Source organism: Podarcis gaigeae, assembly GCF_964106915.1.
Source record: "Podarcis gaigeae genome assembly, chromosome: 2".
NCBI lineage: Eukaryota > Metazoa > Chordata > Lepidosauria > Squamata > Lacertidae > Podarcis > Podarcis gaigeae.
Window position 1 is genome coordinate 78,918,201 of NC_139679.1, and position 19,058 is coordinate 78,937,258.

Consider the following 19,058-nt stretch of genomic DNA (forward strand, 5'->3'; position numbering starts at 1 on the left):
TAACCTCAATTAAGAGACTGTGGCTGCAGTTTATTGGAAGCAAATCCCATTATAGACAGTGATAGCTATTTTCAAATAAACATGCATTGATAGACGCTGCTAGGTGCTGGTTTTACCTGCAATTAAAGATTGTGTTGCATGGATGGTGCTATGAAACAGATGGCGAAAAAACGAGGGGAGCTCTATTATGTTTTGCTGGGCTCATGAGGGTAGAATTGGGGAAGGGTGGGTTATTTTTAAAGCGCACACACATCCCAGCTCCTTGCTCAGGAAGGCTGCAGAAAGAACAACTTCAAAAACGGCCGCCGCCGCTTGATCGCTCGCAGGTTTTACAGCTAAATAATAGGCATAGGACTCGCCCCTTCCCGTCCTAGGAGTCTATTCCAGCCCCACTTACCCCCGTTTCCGCGGCAGAGGCCCCCGCTTGCTGAAAGACCCCGGACCCATAAGCAAAAGCTAGGCTGAGCTCTTGAGGGAAATGAGCCAGGATCCTGCGGAATTTCACCGCCGAACTCTGCAAAGCCATGCGGCCAAAGTAAACAACGTGCGCCTTAAGCGCGCGCGGAGTCTTCGCAGGGAAGGCTCAGCAGCTGGGAGGGCCGGGCGGAAGCAGCACGTCGTCCAACGTCCACGCCAGTAGCTGAGGAAATAGAGGGTTTGAACCAAGAGGAAACCAAGTAGGCGTTCTGAAACCACAGCGCCCTCTCTGGTAGAGAGCTGCCTTGGGAGGCACCGCTTTCTGGTGCGCAATCCAGTCTACGCAGAAAATATCGGTGATGAATTCCCTGGGGCTTGAGACCAGATAAACAGGGATAGGAGTGTAGCCTGGCAGGAACCAAATTATATAGGCAGGCAGCAGTGCGAGCAGAACTTTTCTCAAGGTTCTTTCTGGAGTAGAGTTACTGTTTTGGGGTGAAAAGTATACTCAGAGTTGAGAGTGGATTTCATGCTCTTTATTCAGTTCATGGTGGTGAGGAGGAATGAAAGTTTCCCCAAAATATCTGCTTTATATACATTATTTACACAATGGGCTGCACGTGATTGGCTAATTCTGGGATACTCCTGTAGGCCAATCAGGTTGTGGATTCACTTCCACCTGGAGCTGGATTGGGTGGCTCCTGAGGACCAATCATACTGCTGCATTGTTCTAGGACCAATCAGACTTCTGCATTCTGAATCCTATTGTTCTAGGACCAACCAGACTGCTGCATTTTGGATCCTATTCAACTCAGTACATAACATGGGGAGTAAAGAAACCTGATTAAGTTTTTTATTTTATTTTTATCCCACCACTCACAGGTTCCGAAGATGGGGAAAGGCTTGTTCCCCTGGCAGCCAATGCAATTGTTTATTGTTAAATATATATATGTATAACTGTGTTAGGGTTGCATATCCCATGAGGCAGATCCACTAGCACAAGGACTTTCTATTGCACAAGGGAACTTTCCCTCCCTCTCCTTTCCCCACATACCCCCCCCCCCAAATCTGTTCTGGGGTTCTCAACCCTCTGGAGCAGACCTGGAGGGCGCACGGGCCAGGGGGCGGGAGAGGTTCCATTGCATAAGTGGAAATCCTGCAGTACTATTTCATTGCATAATGCCTTATATATAGGTATAGGTAAGCAAATATTGAGGGAACTGTAATTATTGCCTATATACCTTCTTACTGGACAAAACAAATTTGACTGAATTGCCCAAATTACTCCTGTACTTTTTACACCACCGTTTGATCTAGAGGGATTCCAGCGACAGTTTACTTAACAATCATACTGCCGAAGCATGCATACTGAATATATTGAATTTTTTAAAAAAGAATACACACATTATTTGAGGGTGTGTGTTTGGATTTAATGCAGCCTGATCCTGTTACTGCAGTCCCAGGCATCTAGGAGCAAATGCCACTGAACATTTCTGCTTAACTTAATTGTGGTTCAAGCTGTCAGAAATCTTCTATGACCTGCCAAGCAGTAATAATATATGTAGATACAGATGGTCCTACTTGCTCTGAACTACCAAGCAATCTCATCTGATTATTCTGAATGTCAGATTGGCTATGAACCTCGGGGAACGCAGGGAGCTGATAATTACTCAACCAGCTACTGTATGCTGCTCTCGGCAAAGTGTGATACGAAAGTTATTAAAAGCGTACAGCAAAGCTTATAGGGGCGGCTTCTCTTTTGCATACATTTTCATCTAGAGAGCCAAAGGACCTGCAGTACCTTCTGAGGAAATTTAGTCAAATTCTTTGAGAAAGGATCCAGCAGTTCAGAGATCCAGCAGATCAGAGGCATTATGACACTGATTACTAGCTGCCAGCATGCAGAAGCTGGGGGACTTCCCAGAGGTGCCCAGTGGCGTAGCGTGGGTTGTCAGCACCCGGGGCAAGGCAAGTAATTTGTGCCCCTTAACCTGTGGATTTGCGCCCCCTAACCCATGGATTTGCGCCCCCTAACCCTAACCCCCAGAAGTTGCGCCCAGTGCGGCCGGCACCCCCTGCCACTGGAGGTGTCTGCCTGGCCACTGTAGGCTAGAGGCAGAATCCTAAAAGAAACTACAGCTGGGGCACCATTATTTTCAATGCTTCCCTTGTGCATTAAAAAAAGATTAAAAACAACAACTTCATCAGAGTAGCAAACTAGCACCATGTGGAACAGATTAAGCTATAGGCTTTCTCCCCAATGCACTGGTTTTCATTTACAGGTATTTCTTCTATGCCCAAGAGTGATGGAGAGTGGGAGTGCCTATGATTCTACAGAAACATGCACCAAAGAGTCCAGACACGACAGCAACTTAGAGAAGATGCTCTCTCAGTAGATGCCATTCAAAACTGTAAGAGACCGTCTGATTATTATATCTTTGAACAGGCAGAATGGTATGGTTGGCGGTGGTCTAGCATAGGGGTAAGCTAATGGTGTGCACTCCAACTCCAAGCAGCATTTAGCACGGCCAATGGTCAGGGATGATGGGAACTGTAGTCCAGCAACATCTGAAGGGTGCCTTGGTCTAATGCAGCTTTTCTCAACCTGTTGGTCCCCAAATGTTGTTGAACTACAACTCCCATCACCTCTAGCTAGCAAGGCCAGAGCTCAGGGATGATGAGAGTTGTAGTCCAACAACATCTGGGAACCCACAGGTTGAGAACCGCTGGAGGACTCTAATGGATATCTGGGTCCTGAGCCTTTTGGGGTTTTAGAGATAAGTGTCACGCTCCTTCATCCAAGCTGCTGCTGACAACAGCAGTGCTTTGAAGGAAAGGGTGAAGCCGTCCCTGTTGGCCCTCTTTGTTCAGATGGAGGAACAAGTGCAAACAGCTCAGAGTTTTATGCATCTCTAGGTGAGCTTTAGGTAGCCTCACATAAACCAGTAATGTGTCTGGAACTCCATGATGTTGCAGAGGATTCTGGGATATATTGTTGTTTTCATTCAGTCAGTAATTTCTGGAAAAAAATATGGCCTTTCAATTTTTGGTCCATCTGGGTGAATATGAATGAGAGTTTCCAGCAAACTAGCAATATTACTTTACCTGGGGGACCACCTTCCTCTTTATTCAATCAGCAGTTAACACCACTGGGCTGAATCCTTTGTACTTTCTGTGTCTATAGCAACACATTAATTCTTTTCTTCACGACCATCTTGTTTGCTTTCATCACCCTGTAATTGTCATTATCTGCTGTTTTCATAGTTGTTACATCACACCAGCTCTTGTAATTATGTAACAGTAGCCCAAAGCCCCCACATGAGGGCTTTGCAATTATGAATATATAATTTCTGTTTTCATCTCAGATTTTTGAAACATTTAAGTGAGCAAAACCCTTTGAGGATTCAAAGCCGTTGGCTTCCCAGACCCAGAGTATTCAGTAGCTACCGTATTTCAGACGGATATTTAATTCCCCAGCATATCAACTCAGACTGGTAATTCATGGCCCGTAATCAGGTTGGTCAAGTTTATATTAAGAAATGAGTTTGTAGCTTTTCTACCTTTGTGGCCTGTGTTTTCATTCTGTTATTAAGGCACAGTGTGGTACTAATTAATCATAAATTTAGTTGATTAAAAAAACTTCAGGGCAGCACCATGGGAATAGCCAGGATTTTTGTTAGGGGGGAACAGGACTTGGCTGAGGGGCAGGACTTTCGTTAGAGGGAGCAGAACCAATGTGATTGGTCAGTTAAGTATCTGTTCTTTTACTTGATGGGGGGGTGGCAGCTGCCCCCCCCCTTGGCTATGCCCATGGGCAGCACCCAGGTTCTACTTGGAAATCTGAAGCTAAGTGAATTAGGCAAAACATAACACAGGATGCAACAGCGGGGCTAGAGACTTTGTGGGCATAAGAGGAAATTCTCAAGAGTGTCATTGCCCCCACAGGTATCACTCTGGAGACCATAGGTTTCGTTAGTTCCTGGATCCCAAGCTGTGTGGGGCCATAAAGATAAGCAGCAGCACTTGTATGTGTAAATGGTGAAGGTGAATGCTGTAAATGCTGAAGTTGAAAATGCATCATGGACATTATTTAGATGAACAGCATATAGAATGCAGGCTTGTGTGAATCAAGATTCAAGTATTATGACCAGTTTTATATTAATCTCTTACACTTCTACCTCAATAGGTATGTGACTAAATGTGAATCTCAAAACTGGCAAGAATACTTTCCTGATATAATACCCATTTCCCACTCCTTAGCATAGAGAACAAAAATGGTGTGTGTGTGTGTGTGTGTGTGTGTGTGTGTGTGTGTGTGTAATAACAGAGTTTTATCCTTGGGCTAAATCCACAGAGGTAGGGAACTATTCCAATAATAAATACTGTCTCCTATATGCATCCAGCTGCAATTACAAACAACTACCACTTGATGTCCTCTTTTCTCAAAACTATCATAAATTTTTCAAAACCCTGCTGTTGCTTTTAAGGTTATTTGTGATTCCATTGAAAACACCCTTTTTGTGCTGGATTGGTGTTGCTAGTTTTTGTTGTCATGGTAACATATATGCACTGTATTGTATATACACCATTTATAGTACATTAGTCCCACTTTACAGCTAATGAATACTGAGGCTAGAAATACATGGCCAGGCCAGGTCAGTCAGTAAATCTACGGCACTAGAAGAACAGCTGAGTAATAAAATAATTTCTCAGAGTACAGCTAGCCTGCAACTTACACACAATTGACTCGTGCTCATTCAGCTTTGAGCGCTTGGCAAAAGTATATACATAAATATATAAAGGGGGCAGAAAATGAGCAGGCAACCAGGCAAAAAAGACTTTGGTAATCCTACCCACCACTGCACCCAATGGGTTCTGACTATATGCGATTTTGGCTTTAGGCATGAACCCTGAAATATTACCCCTACATAACTTGAGGGCTTACTGTATATGCTTTCCTCTCACCACTGTACAAGTGATATTTCCTTTCTTTTCCGTCTCCTGCTTCCCTCAACACATAGGTTTCAGTAGCAGTTTGACTATGAACAGCTTCTCCTTCTCCCTCCCCATATTTTAATGGCATAGTAAGGCCATTCATAGGAGAGGCTCTGTTACAAAAGACACATTTGGGCTCACAATCCTTCTCCACCAAAGAAAACCCCCATTCCTAGTCTTGTTCTACTTCCAGCACCCCAATGCATGATCTACTTGCATTTAAAGCTCCAGCACAGTGGAAGAAAGCACTTTTCATTTTGTAGTGTTCATGCTAATGCTTTCTCAAGAAATTGCTGTGGTGGGAAAAGCTGGGGGAGGAAGCAATTATCTTGCCCAAATTCCTCCTGCCCTCCAGGGGGCTGTGAGAAACTGAGAGAGAGAGTTGTACAAAAAGCATCTAACAGCACAAACTTTTACACATCTGCTTAGAAGTAAATAAACGAGGCCAGATGGCACCACCTGCTTGCATGTACCTTTTAGGCCTAGGACCTGCTGGACTGGTTACAGGCGGGTTACGGATTTAATGAGAAGAGGATAAAATGTAGGTCAGCGTGATTTTAATGGAGCTTCCTCCCAAGTACCGTATTTTTTGCACCATAACACTGACTTTTTTCCTCCTAGAACGTAAGGGGAAATGTCTGTGCGTGTTGTGGAGGGAATGCCTACGGGTTAGGCATTCTAAAAACTACGTGCGTGTTATGGTCAGGTGCGTGTTATAGAGCGAAAAATAAGAGTAAGTGAGCCCAGGAGTGGAACTTACTAACGAAGAGAAGACCTTTCAGAGGAGCATGATCATCAGCAAATGCTTCAGCTTCAATTGCTCCAAAATGCAGCAGACAGAATTGCTGGATGGGGTTCATTTCAGAGCACGTATAACCCCTGTTTTGCCAGTTCGTTTCCAGGCCCATTCAAGGTGATCATATTAGTGTTTAAAGCCCTAAATGATTCAAAGCCCAAATACCCGAAAGAGTGTCTGCTTCCCTACAGACCCTTTTGGGTGCTAATATCTGCAGAGGATGCCCTCTTCTTGCCCTCAGAAGCTGAGGGTAGCAGCCCAGAAGAGGCTATTTGTGGCCTCCCCCAAGTTGTGGAAGTCCCCACAGGCATGGGTCTGGTACTTTCATTATACAGCTTTAAGCGAGCTGATATGTGTATTTTTAGGACCCACCATTTATTTATTTTTGTAATTTTAAGCTTTAAACTGTTTTCAATATGGAAGCTGGCCACTGGTAATATTTATTTACAACCTGCCCCTACTTGTCCTGTCCTGTCCCCGTTCTGCCCTCTTCCAGGTCCAAAATGACCAACACGTTGGACTCACGTCAATTGAATGTGTGCAAAATGGTCACCACTTGTATAATATCTAAACATTCCTATATTGATTTCTATATTCTTCAGTAGAAATTCATTGAGTGATTTACATTATAGGCTATTGATGTAATTAGAAATGGTCCTTGTCCTAAAGAGCCATATTTTAAAAAAATAAATATATAAATTGGCTAGTTCAGTAGGCCTTTACCTAAGAGGAAGCACCATTAATCCAATGTGGTTTACTTCTGAGTAGACTGGGCTTTGGCTTGCACAGCAAGAAACTGTTTTAAGAATGTGACATATGGTGTATGCTGGAACAGGAAAGCTGTTTAGAATGTATGACCTTCAGGTGCCTTTGCAGCCAGTAAGGTGATTCCTTATTTGCAATATAGTTGATTCTGCTAACCTGGAGATTCCATTTAATTAGCCTTTAAATCTGAAACACATCTGCAAAAAGACTGTTCTTTACCTGCATTTGGCAACTGCTTTTATTTCTTAGTGAAGCATTGCCCGAAGCCTTACTACTTTTATTAAAGCAGGAGTCTGAGAATTAATGTGTGCTGAGCAAATGGAGCGGTACTGTTGCTTGGTCTGGGAAGAATTACCCTTGCACTTGGAATGGTTGAGCACATTTTGATGCTCCTCCAAATGACCATAGCAAAGGTATGACCACCTCAGTAGATCTATTATGCCTTGCTCTCAGACTTCATAGAGGCTGCTCAATGAGTGGGGAGAGCGAATGTCCCTTCACCTTGTCACCTATGAAAACACTGTTCCTAGGACTGTATACTATGATTTACAGTTAGTAGTGGAATTCAGTTAGCCAAACACAAAATCCTTCAGGAAATCTGAACCCTGTCAAAATAAAGCATGTGTTCTGGTGTGTAGAAACATCAGAAGGGCTATAATTTAAACTGGGTGTTCATTTTAGATGATGGCTGCTTCATTTATGAATTCTTTGGGTTATAAAGATCTACTGTGACTGAAATATTTTAGTGTGAACCTTGGAAAGAATAAGATCAGAAATTATCACTCGCTCTCCTAGTCACGGAGAGAGCAGGAAATAAGGGCACATTTCCCTGCCACAACCCAGTGGCAGATGTCTTATTCGGATGACATATTTACAGTGAGCTCTTTTTTCTTGATTGGCTCACTACTCTGCATAATTCCTATTAAATGTCCTCAGGCTGCCATTTGCTTTGGCCTAAACAACAACACAATAGCCAGTAGCAAATCTACGACCTTGATGCCGTCTCCCAGCTGTCTTGCCTTGATTCATGGATGTACTCGTAGACATTTCTGGATAGCTTTTTGTGCAAAACCACTGGTTTACCATACATTTAAAAGCTTTTTACACTCACAGCTGGACCAAGATAGTTTGTTCCTTGGGGTGAAGAGCGGTATGCCACACACACACCCTTTCCACATACCTAGAGTGACAAATTATATCTTATTTCAGTATTGGCAAACAACCAGGGGGCTACCGTGACTGCCCCGTCCTCCAACATTTGCCACCTGAGACAGTTACCTCACTCTGCCTAATGGTAAGGCCATCGATGTGGCTGGGGAAACCTAACCAGATGGATGGGTGGGGTATAAATACAGTGGTACCTTGGGTTACATACACTTCAGGTTACACACTCTGCTAACCCAGAAATAGTGCTTCAGGTTAAGAACTTTGCTTCAGGTTGAGAACAGAAATCGGGCTCCGGCGGCGCAGCAGCAGCAGGAGGCCCCATTAGCTAAAGTGGTGCTTCAGGTTAAGAACAGTTTCAGGTTAAGAACGGACCTCTGGAACGAATTAAGTACTTAACCTGAGGTTCCACTGTAATAATAATTATTATTATTACACAATCCTATCACTTTAGTTTTGCAGTTTCTTTTAATGCTCAGACTAATATTGAAAATCCACTATCCAACAAGGTTTGTCAATCTTTGGATGTTATTAGATTTGGATGTTATTTCTTTCATGATCCTACAAAACAAAAGCTAGGGTTAATTACTATATACCCTTTACTGAATCAATGTATCTGTTGGAAAGTAAAAGAAAATGAATTTTCAAGTTCTACATTGTTTTGTTTCTGCTTTAGGCAAAGGGGGAGGTCTGGAGTATGTGTGCACAGACCCTGAAAATAACCATGCTTTGTAAATCTGGAACATGACAAAGAGTACATGTCTAACATTTTAATGAAAAGAAGCCTAGGAGACATTGCTCCTAATTATTTTTTCTTCTAACCCTTATCAAACTGTCTCTCCAATAGAAGATTTTGTTTTGTCTCACAAAACTTGTTGAGCTATTAATCCATTGAAACTTTGACTATAAGTACATGCTTCACTTTTTGTATCTCATTTTAATGAAGCAGAGCTGTCGGAAACTCATTGTGTTACTAACGCTATACTAATCTGAGAAATGCACTCCAAGTTGTTGTTGCTGCTTTAAATCATTTATCAAATCAGGAGCAAACATAATACATAACTTATTTAAGAGCCTGGTGCTCCAAATTTCCAAATCACTGTTGTGCATAGCTAAACCAGAAAGTAACACAGAAGGAGGAGCACAATATAAAGTCCATCATTGCAAAGTGAGGGGGAAAGGAAAAATACATTTGTGGAATATTTTGCAATTCTGCACTTCAGACCAATGTACTTAAGCAAACTACAGAAAGTCATGGGGCATAACAACCCAATTTATAGCTTGGCTACAGCAGTAATGCATCTGCTTCCTCGATTTCTCTTGCAAGGTAGTTGCAGATTGATTACATTTTTTATAATGTCATGGTTCCAGAAAAAAAAATGTTTAAAGAAGAACCATTAAAAATTTGTAAGTAAAAATTATTCTGATACCACATAACTCATGAGATTGATATGATTACGGTCTGTGACCTATTTATCTCTATGACTCACCTACGTCAGCTCATTCCTCTCCCTATACTTGCTGCCTTTGGTATCATCTGTGATGAAGACTGGACACAAAGTTTGATCCTTTTGCATTTCTAACTTCTACTTTTGCATTTCTAACTGATACTATCTGACAGACCACATAGCTGATAGTTAACAATTCCAGTTACCTCACTCTCTACTGATAGTAATGTTTTTTTAAATGAACATACAATCCTTACTTCAAGGTGTGCAAAAAATGGCTGTCTCTTGGTCACTTTTTAAGAATTGTGACTAGGAGGAAATTTGTTATATATTATTAGACAATTGAAAGTTACCATAATTATATACAATATTGCAACTCATGTGCCCAACATACAGCCCAGAAAACCAGACAAAACCTTTCCACGATAAAATATGGCACCATGCTCTGGAAACCTTATTTCAGGACGTTTTCTCAGTTTTTTTGGTTTTCTTGTTGTAAATTAAGCATTGTGCTGCCACTATAGCCTTTATCGTCCCTTAACTTCTTACTCCCACTGCTTCTTCACAGATTAATTTCCCTTTGTCTCTCTCTCTCTCCAGTGCTTATATTTTTTGTTATTATTGTTCTCCATGAAAAGCTCCCTATTCTTTGTTAAGCAGCTTATCTACGCCTGCTTCAAATTGATTCTCTCTGCACAAAATGGTAAAATCCTGCCCATTCACTTCTGTCCCATCCCTAAAATTCTAGTTCATGCTCTGCCTTTTCCCCTCCATAACCTCTATAATGTTATCCTCTCTGACCTTGCTTTGCTCAGCCTACTCAGTAGGCTTGCTTTGCTCAGCCTACTCACCTTTATCCAAAATTCCACTATGAAAATTATTAACCTGCTTCATAATTCGGTTCCCAAAACTGGCTCACCATCTCATTGATGTCCAGCACAAGCTCACTATTCTTATTTTTAAAGCTGCCCACAGCCTTTTCTACCCAGCCTTCTGGTTTCCTGTTAAAGATCCTTATCTGAAATTTTACTGGAATTGTAACTCCATGAAGGGTAAACTACAGTTCAAGGATGCACCCATGTGATCAAGAGATCTCAAGCATATGGAGATGTCATCCTTTGACCTCATGGATTTAGGATGCTGGAAGTCAGTTGTAGTTTCTGCAATTGCATGCTTTCAATATTTATGTGGCTCACAGGCTGCAATTCTGTACCAAGTTTCTTGGGAGTAATGCCACCAAATGCTATGTGATTTACATTTGAGAAGACACATATAGAGTGGCAAGACAAAAATGTATTTAAGTCTTGATGGGAATTTTGTTTTGTTTTTTTAGGAAAGATGATAATTACATTGGCCTAAAGCTCTGAGTATTGTAGGCAATTTGCGTAATTGCACAGGCCTGCCACTCATCACTGTGGTAGGTCTATTCTGGTTGGCAGCATATTTGTTCTTTTAACACAGCATTTAGTAAATCTCTCTTTAAAAAGAAGATACAAACCTAATGATTTCAGAAGTATATCATATAGGTTGTTATTTTGCTTTTGAGAGCCTTATTATGTAACCATCCAATCAAGACCCTAATAGTCTTTAATGCTAGGAAGCTTCAGTATTGAAGTGCATGATAAATGTATCAGCCAACTTGAGCATCTTTCAGGACTGTAATGGATAACTGTCTTTCTAGCATCTAGTTAAGGGTGAAAAACTGCAGCTGAAAATCAGCTAATGAGCTCATTTTGCATTTTTATGGCAAGCCTTCTTCTTGATTTGATACTGCACGGTGAACCTAGGTCAGGACAATAAGAAAATGGAATTGTCAGACTTCTGAAGGAACAGCTTGTTGGTGGTCAATTATTAGGACACATGGACTTCAGGCTTCCCATTCTTGCTTGTTACTGCTATATATTCAATATATTTGAATTTCTACGGAATACCATTTGTAATGCAATAGAATACAATATGTAAGAAACAAAAGCAGGAATAATAACAATATTTATAAATCACAGAGTATCTAGCACAGCACAATACAATTTCTCCAGCAGGCAGAAAAATGATGGAGTGATTCACCAAGGCCCTTGGCAATTTCTGGGCGGTAGCGGGGGGAGGGGGAGAGAGGAGGCATTTGGGAATCACTGCCTTAGAATAAATGTGGGCACACAACCCTCCTAACACAATGAGATATGAAAATGTTACCAGAAGTGGACAGCTTGATGGCACTCCCCTGGCCTTCTGAAAGATGAGTCACTGCTGCTTCCCAGGAAAGAAACTGAGAGGGGCTCCAGATTAGCTTTGCCAGTCCATTTTCATCACACCAACCTCCCTATTGCCTCCCCCACTCCTTGCCAGTAAGCAGCAGCAACTCTTAATCTCAGGGTCATGGGTTTGAGCCCCATGTTGGGCAGAAGATTCTTGCATTGCAGGGGATTTGTCAAGATGGCTCTTGTGGTCCCTTCCAACTCTACAATTCAACCAAGTAAGCACCTCCCCCATCATGCCATTTGCTTCTGATCTCTATGGCCACAAAAGCTTTATTTGTGCTTTATTTTGTTTTTCCCGTTAACTATGATTGCCTCCCAAATGAACATGTAGTGATCTGGTAGTGCCATCTGGTGCTGCAGTGATCTTGAACTGAAGTTGTTTTTAACAGGCATTATTTTATTTGCAATATTGATTATTTGGATTAGAAGCATAATTTTCTAGCCAGTTTGAAACACTCCCCTGCGGCTCTTTATATGTAAAACAGCCTCTAAACTCATTTTAAACTTTGATTTGTTTACCATTCACTGGGTTAATTGGCTGCATCTTAGGAACCAAAGGAGGAATTAAAGCTGAATCTCCTTCAATTAGACCCCTATTTTATGGAAAACTTAGATTCTTCCTGTTACCGCTTGGATCATATTCTGAGCTTCACATAGTTTAGAATTGGGTTACAAATTGTTCAGTAATTTAGGGCTAATTGATTTATAGAAAATGAATGACAATTTTACAGAAAATTTAGACTATTTAAAGGAGTAAGATCTAAAGAATGGCGTTAGGCAGTGTCCTGCCAGTGACCAGAGAATGCTCAGTTAATTCTATCTTGGTCTTTGAATAACAGACCCCCATGCTATATTACAAAACTTGTTACGAAACTCCCTCAGTTTCAAAAGAGATCTGTCGTGCTGCTTTAATTTCATACCACTCTTGGGCACATGGACACACAGTGCTTTGGATCTAGGACAAGGAAAATAAATACGAAGATTGGAAAGCAATTTTTGTAGGGGCGGGATGACATCTTAGACTACTAGGGCTGTATCCAGTGAAGTCATTCTGTTCGTGCAATGACTTCTACCTGTGCAATGAGACTTCTGCTTTTGCGCTCCTTTCTCCATGTGCTCCTCTCCCACAATTTGTTCTGGGCATTCTTCAACCCTCCAGAGCACATTGGGGGGAGGGAGGGGGATGCACAGGGCAAGTAGAAGTCTTTGTGCTAATGGGATGACTTTGTTGGATACAACCCTTTGTTCCAATATTTAGAATAGCAATAAACCCACTGGAAAGTTAAGTCTGATTTGCAGCACAAAAGCAGTAATGTAACGTCACAAGACCATCAGCTTGAGGACTACCTGCCGCGATGTTAACAATATTATTGTCTACCGCCAGTTCATGATCCTAACTCATGTATTTCAGCAACAATAATTATGCTTAAATTGAAAAGGAAGAGGCAGCAGGGCTAGAATTCCACAGAAAAATACCTGAAACATGCAGGTACAGGAGCACATGGGACAGCTCACTGCCTCAAATCCAAGAGCTCTGATTTAGCTGGCTTACTTATTTGGGCTGATAATACTCAGCAGTGTTAACAGTGCATCATCTCACTTTCCTGAGATTAAGTTTGGAGTTCTTTCCCAGTTGTGTATTTGAAAAATAAGCATAGGAGTTCTAACCCTTCAAGACATTTTGTCCATCATTTCAGCGAAACATCCATTAATACAGGGACTCCATTACCAGACATCTGTAGAGTCAAGTCACTGGTAAGAGAGGTTCTTCTGACCTTGCTACAATTATAAACAATTTATGAACTCACTGGAAGTTGGAGAGGCTATGTCAATGAGAGATTTGTGTGAGCAATTACAGTACCTGTGGCTTCAGCAAGACTGACTCCTCATTCTGCTTATCTTTTTCACTCTTATTTTCATTATCTTATTTGCTTTGCCCATGATTTAAAACTCAGTTAATTCCAAATGCAGCTCAGGTTACAGGGCAAAATAGTTTCCATCATCTTGTAAAGAATGAGGAAGATAAATCCAGTAAACATGACACTGGAGTACAAATATGATTATATAATCTCACATTCCCAAATGGCTAAATAATTTCCAGTGCAGTCCTACCAACATTAACTCAGAAATAGGTTCAGTGAGTACCTACATGTATACAATACTATCCCAGTCTCTGAAGCACTATTGGGCTCATGCCTCACACCCACTAGACCATGGGTAGGCAAACTAAGGCCTGGGGGCCTGATCCGGCCCAATTGCCTTCTAAATCTGGCCCGCAGACGGTCCAGGAATCAGCGTGTTTTTACATGAGTAGAATGTGTGCTTTTATTTAAAATGCATCTCTGGGTTATTTGTGGGGCATAGGAATTCATTCATCCCCCCCCAAAAAAATATAGTCTGGTCCCCCACATGGTCTGAGGGACAGTGGGCCGGCCCCCTGCTGAAAAAGTTTGCTCACCCCTGCACTAGACTGTCTAATAATACTACTCTCACCTGAGAGGGGTCCAGTTTTATACCAGAGCAGACTCTCACCAGCAAATATAAAACTACTTCCATCCACAATAAGAGTGCTTTGATGAACCGTGAATCTTGATACATTGATCAAACTTGTTGTCAATTCTAGTTCTGAGTCTGAGAGCAAAACTAAACAGGGATGGCAACAGATCCATTTGTTTCAGCATGGAACTCCCAGTCACGTAGAAAACAGTGTGGTGGGGGATGTTTGGCTTGAGAACTTGTAAGAATAATTTCTTTTTCTTTTTTTCTTGAGCAAAGATGACTGAAGAAGTGTTCTTTTTCCAAAGCAAAGAGATTTGTGTAGGTGGCTGTAGAAGCTTTTGTTTTGTCAGTATTTCTGCTTGGAAAAGTTTAACAAGCCTCACAATAAAATTCCATTAGATGGAGCTGAGGTCATGCGGCTGGTTCCCCCACCCCCACCCCTTTTTGTTGTTCTTATGGGTATCCAAGATCTTATATTTCCTGGCAAAACTTATTTTATGCTTTGTGACAGAAAGGAAAATAAAATAAACTAGCACCGCGGTGACTGGCTTATGGCTTTTGCCAGGGGCTATAAATGGTTTTACTGTCAATTCATTACCACAATTAGTGTGAAAAACAAATTATCTCAAGTTTGTGCTAGTTAGGAGTAATAGGCCACTTGTGAACTCTAGATTACTAGATCTCAGCCAGAGTGGGATTATATCAGCGACCAATGAATTCTCCTTAGCTTGCTTCAGAAATAATGAGTTCAATCACTGTTTATGAGTTTTCTCAACAAACATTTAGAAAAAGTTGGTGTGCTTTTTGAAAGTTCTCCCCCAGGTCTTCCATCTGCTAGTAATGATTGGACTGTTGGTGTTCCCCTTGTCCATTGCTATGGGGGGGGGGGGGATTAGCCAGGTTTTTTTTTTTTGCCCCAGGTGAAGCCTCCAGAGGGGCGCCATTGAGGCTCCCAGCGTGTGTGTGTGTGTGCGCGCACACACACACACAGACGTGCACACACACACAAACGCAAAAGTGCATGGGATGTGTGCCAAACTGGGTCTTTGACCTGGGTGAAATAAAGCCTAGTTTCACCCCTGCCTTGAATATTCAATAAGAAAATATAATCATAGACTAAGGTGGTATAGGGAAATGGTTTCTCAGCCCCAGTTCTTATAAACATGAGTTTAGATCTTTGAACTTCATTAATTTCTATACGTAGAATTCCCAGCCAGAGTAACTCAAGAGTTTCATCATGTGACCCTTTTCCTGCAGCCGCCCATTTCCTGACAATGTTCTAGAAACTTCCTAGTAGCTTGGTATGATAGTTGGGCACTAGATGGGCACTGACAGCAAGCATAATGAACTATGAACTAAGGTTGTTTATTAAAGGAATATTTTATACATTAAGATGGGAATACTGATATTCATATTAAGATTTTAGACATGCTTGATAGCAGTTTCTAAGGTCTTGTTTTCTAAGAGGCTTATACTTCAGGCCAAATAAACCTCCACTCAAGCCAAATTCCCCTACAACCCAGTCCAGCTACTAGGTACCACCATCCTTTGAGACCAAAGCTCTTCCTGTTATAATTTTGGCTGCTTAGAGAGTATATAGCTGATTTTAACAATCTATTTGTGTAACCTTCCCATGATACTTTGGGGAAAGCCATGTGCTTTAAATGCATGGTGTAAATCTGCCCTTAGTGTACAAAGATGCCAATATTTCACAACAAATAGCAAAAATTAAAAGCACCATTATCACCTCATTCACTTTCCAGAGGAAGGAAAGTCCATCAGTTAGTTGCTCTATCAGTGGCAGATGGCTTCACCACTTCTGCTCCCAGATCTACACTCCTCCCTATTTCTGTTCTACTGCACCTCTGGAATCTCAGTAGAACAAGTGATTGAGGATGAGAACAATCTATTCCTTAATTTCCCTGGAGGAAGTTTCTCCAAGTCACTGTTGCAGCACTTTGGCAGAACAGTGTGAAGAAGCCTGGGCTACACTGTGCACATTCGGTTCCTTTTCAGAAGCATCTGTTCTCAGTTGCATTAAGATGTCACATTAGAATGAAATACAAAAGGTCTTCAGTTTCTTTTTCACTATTTTATAGAATGAATATGTCACTCGCCATAGAACAAGTAGGAAAAGGATTCAGACCAATTGAATTAGCTCGTTCCACCTTACATAGACTCCCTTCCAGTCATCTTTGACACTGCCCATGGCCTAGGCAAGCTTAACCAATGCTAGGCAGTGTTTCTTTTAAACAGCTGCCAAGTCCTGTGTTTTTTGCCCTTGACATTGCACATACAGTTGAAAGCTTGGATAGGAATACATATCCAAGACCCATGTTTATTTTGCATTAACTACTTCTGACAAGCAGGTCATGCAACCATTATTCTTTCTCTGGCATAACCTGGGTTTTACAAATTCATAGCACAATGTTATTCATGTTTACTCAAACGTAACTCCCATTGATTCAAATGGGACATTCCTGTAAATAAACAAACATAGGTTTATTTCTACCATTACGATCGTTATATAATGTCAGTGACTAGTTTAAAAGCCATGCTTTCCTCTCTGTCTGAAGGCAGTGAGGCCTAGCAATAAATGGTATTGTAAAAATAAAACGTGATTTACTTAGATCAGATGTTTGTAAGGCAGGTTATAGCTCTGTTTACAACTGAAAGCGATGTGACAAGCCATTGTTGTTCATGGTGCATATATTCATTGATTTATCCCACCATCATTCCTCTGATCAGAGTTCTTAGGATTTCATCATGCTTTAAAAACCCACAAAACCTGTTTGAGCAGAGACAGTGGTGGGGCCAAAAAATTAGAGTGTGTTCCTTCAGCAATGCTGGCTTCTGCTGCCTGTGTCACTGCCTTAGTCTCTTAAATTTTACAGTCTAAATGCTTGCTGTATTATGTCCCTGCTTTGTTGAGAGATAAAAAAGCTTCACTTTGATTTGTTCACTCCTAATTAACTTCCCCCCTGCAACAGTCTAAATTAATAAGATTTGAACATTTAATTTGAGAATACTAAAAAAGAAAAAAAGCTGTCAGCTATTACAAAGAGGACAAATAAATAGGTACATTATGAAAACACACAGTAGAGACTTTTGTCTTGCTCCCAAATGATGCCAATTAAGCTTTTATGGGAGAAGGAAATCATGGTGAACAGCACTAGACCTTATATTGGCTTTTAATATGTGCTCTCTAATTACAATAACAGGTTTGGGTGGTGGTGGTTGTTATGTAGTGAAGTTTCACCCTGGGCCAGCAGGGGGATACTGTATATAGTTTTCACTCAGGTCTGTAGATAGTTTTCACTCAGGTCCACGTCAGTTATTTTAGGCGGGAACTCTGGGCTGTTGTTGCTACAATGTTGACAGCCGGCTGCCTATAAAAGCAGGCCGGCTGAGCTGTTTGCAGTCAGTTCTATTCCAGCTTACGAAATAAAGAGCTATTTGGAGAAATCGCTGTGTCGTCGGCTATGTCAACCCACAACTTAACACTGGCGACGAAGGTGGGATCGATGGACATCAGAGCACAGCCAGATGCGGCCAGCCTCTGAACTGAGCTGAATCACAGAGCGAAATCACTGAGCGAAATCACTGGACAGAACCAATTCAGAGCTGACTGTTCTGGCTAGAGCACTGTGTTCCATCCATCGCCCTTCACGCCGGCATCGGAATCATGGCTTCACTTGTGCCTCTACCGCCATTTGCGCCAGCCTCTGAATCATGGGACTCCTACCTCGCTCGGTTCGACTGCTACCTCCAAGCCAACAAGCTGACAGCAGTATCAAAGGATCGTAAGCGGGGCCTATTTCTCAGCCTCTGTGGGCCTGAGGTGTTTGAGACGGCCCGAGCATTGGTTGTGCCTGAAGCAGTCCAGGCAACACCATGGGACACGATCCAAGAGAAGCTCTGCAACCACTACGCACCAAAGCCGTCCAAGATTGCTGCCCGCCATGCGTTCTACCACCGGAACCAGGCAGAGGGGGAGTCAATCAACAACTACACCACCACCCTGCGACAGGCTGCAATGCACTGTGAGTTCCGAGACTTAGACGATGCCCTGATGGATCGAATCGTCTGCGGGGTCCGGGACATCCATCTGCAACGGCGTCTCCTCGCCAAGCCAGACCTCACGCTGCAGAAAGCCATTGAGGAGGCTGTGGCCTCAGAAGCTGCTGAAAGCTCCGCCCAGGAGATCCGCAAGTCCAGCAGCCCGCGTCTTGCTAGGGAGCCAGTTCCAGTGCATCATGAAGAGGCCAGCAGTGATGAGGCATCCTCCAGTGAAGGCGGTGACGTGCACCAGACAAAGCGGGAGCGCAGGAAGTTCCAACAGAAGTCCAAGGGCCGACCGGAATGTGCCGGCTGCGGAGGCAACCATTCCCGTGCCAAGTGTCGATTCAGAGACGCCATCTGTAGGAAGTGTTCCAGAAGGGGCCACATCGCTAAGGTCTGCCGATCGGCTCCGTCTGACACCCCCCCTTCATCGACTCGCAAGTCCAAGTCTTCACTCCAGTCTGCCAAGGAAAGTTGTTTCGCTCTCACCAACTGCCACTGCCCGTCTGGAACCACGATTGGCCAAACTGACTCGCCTATGCGACGCAAGCTGAACGTCACGGTGCTCATTGAAGGAGCTCCATGTGACATGGAGATCGACACCGGGTCTGCCCTGTCCATCGTGTCATGGAGCACCATCAAAAGACTGGTACCCAG

General features: G+C 42.5%; 1 protein-coding gene and 1 long non-coding RNA gene across 7 annotated transcripts in view; one reads left to right on the plus strand and one right to left on the minus strand.

Moving 5' to 3' along the window:
• TAMM41 (TAM41 mitochondrial translocator assembly and maintenance homolog) overlaps positions 1–19,058 on the minus strand; it is a 138,350-nt gene that overhangs the window by 28,173 nt on the left and 91,119 nt on the right. The window contains exon 1 of one of the 6 annotated variants that reach the window (XR_014561216.1): positions 398–636. The exons of 4 other annotated variants lie outside the window; for them this stretch is intronic. Coding sequence is in view for 1 of the 2 variants with exons in the window: in XM_083726860.1 (XP_083582986.1) it covers positions 398–526 (129 nt within the window). In the remaining variant the exon portion in view is untranslated. Of the gene's footprint in view, positions 1–397; positions 637–19,058 lie in introns of those variants that run through there. One more of the 6 variants, XM_083726860.1, reaches the window with a different exon arrangement.
• The window catches only part of LOC310838928, a 106,433-nt gene continuing 88,154 nt past the window's right edge, over positions 780–19,058 (plus strand). The window contains exons 1-2 of the long non-coding RNA XR_014561219.1: positions 780–848; positions 2,700–2,828. This is a non-coding gene — a long non-coding RNA (uncharacterized lncRNA). The remainder of the gene's footprint in view (positions 849–2,699; positions 2,829–19,058) is intronic.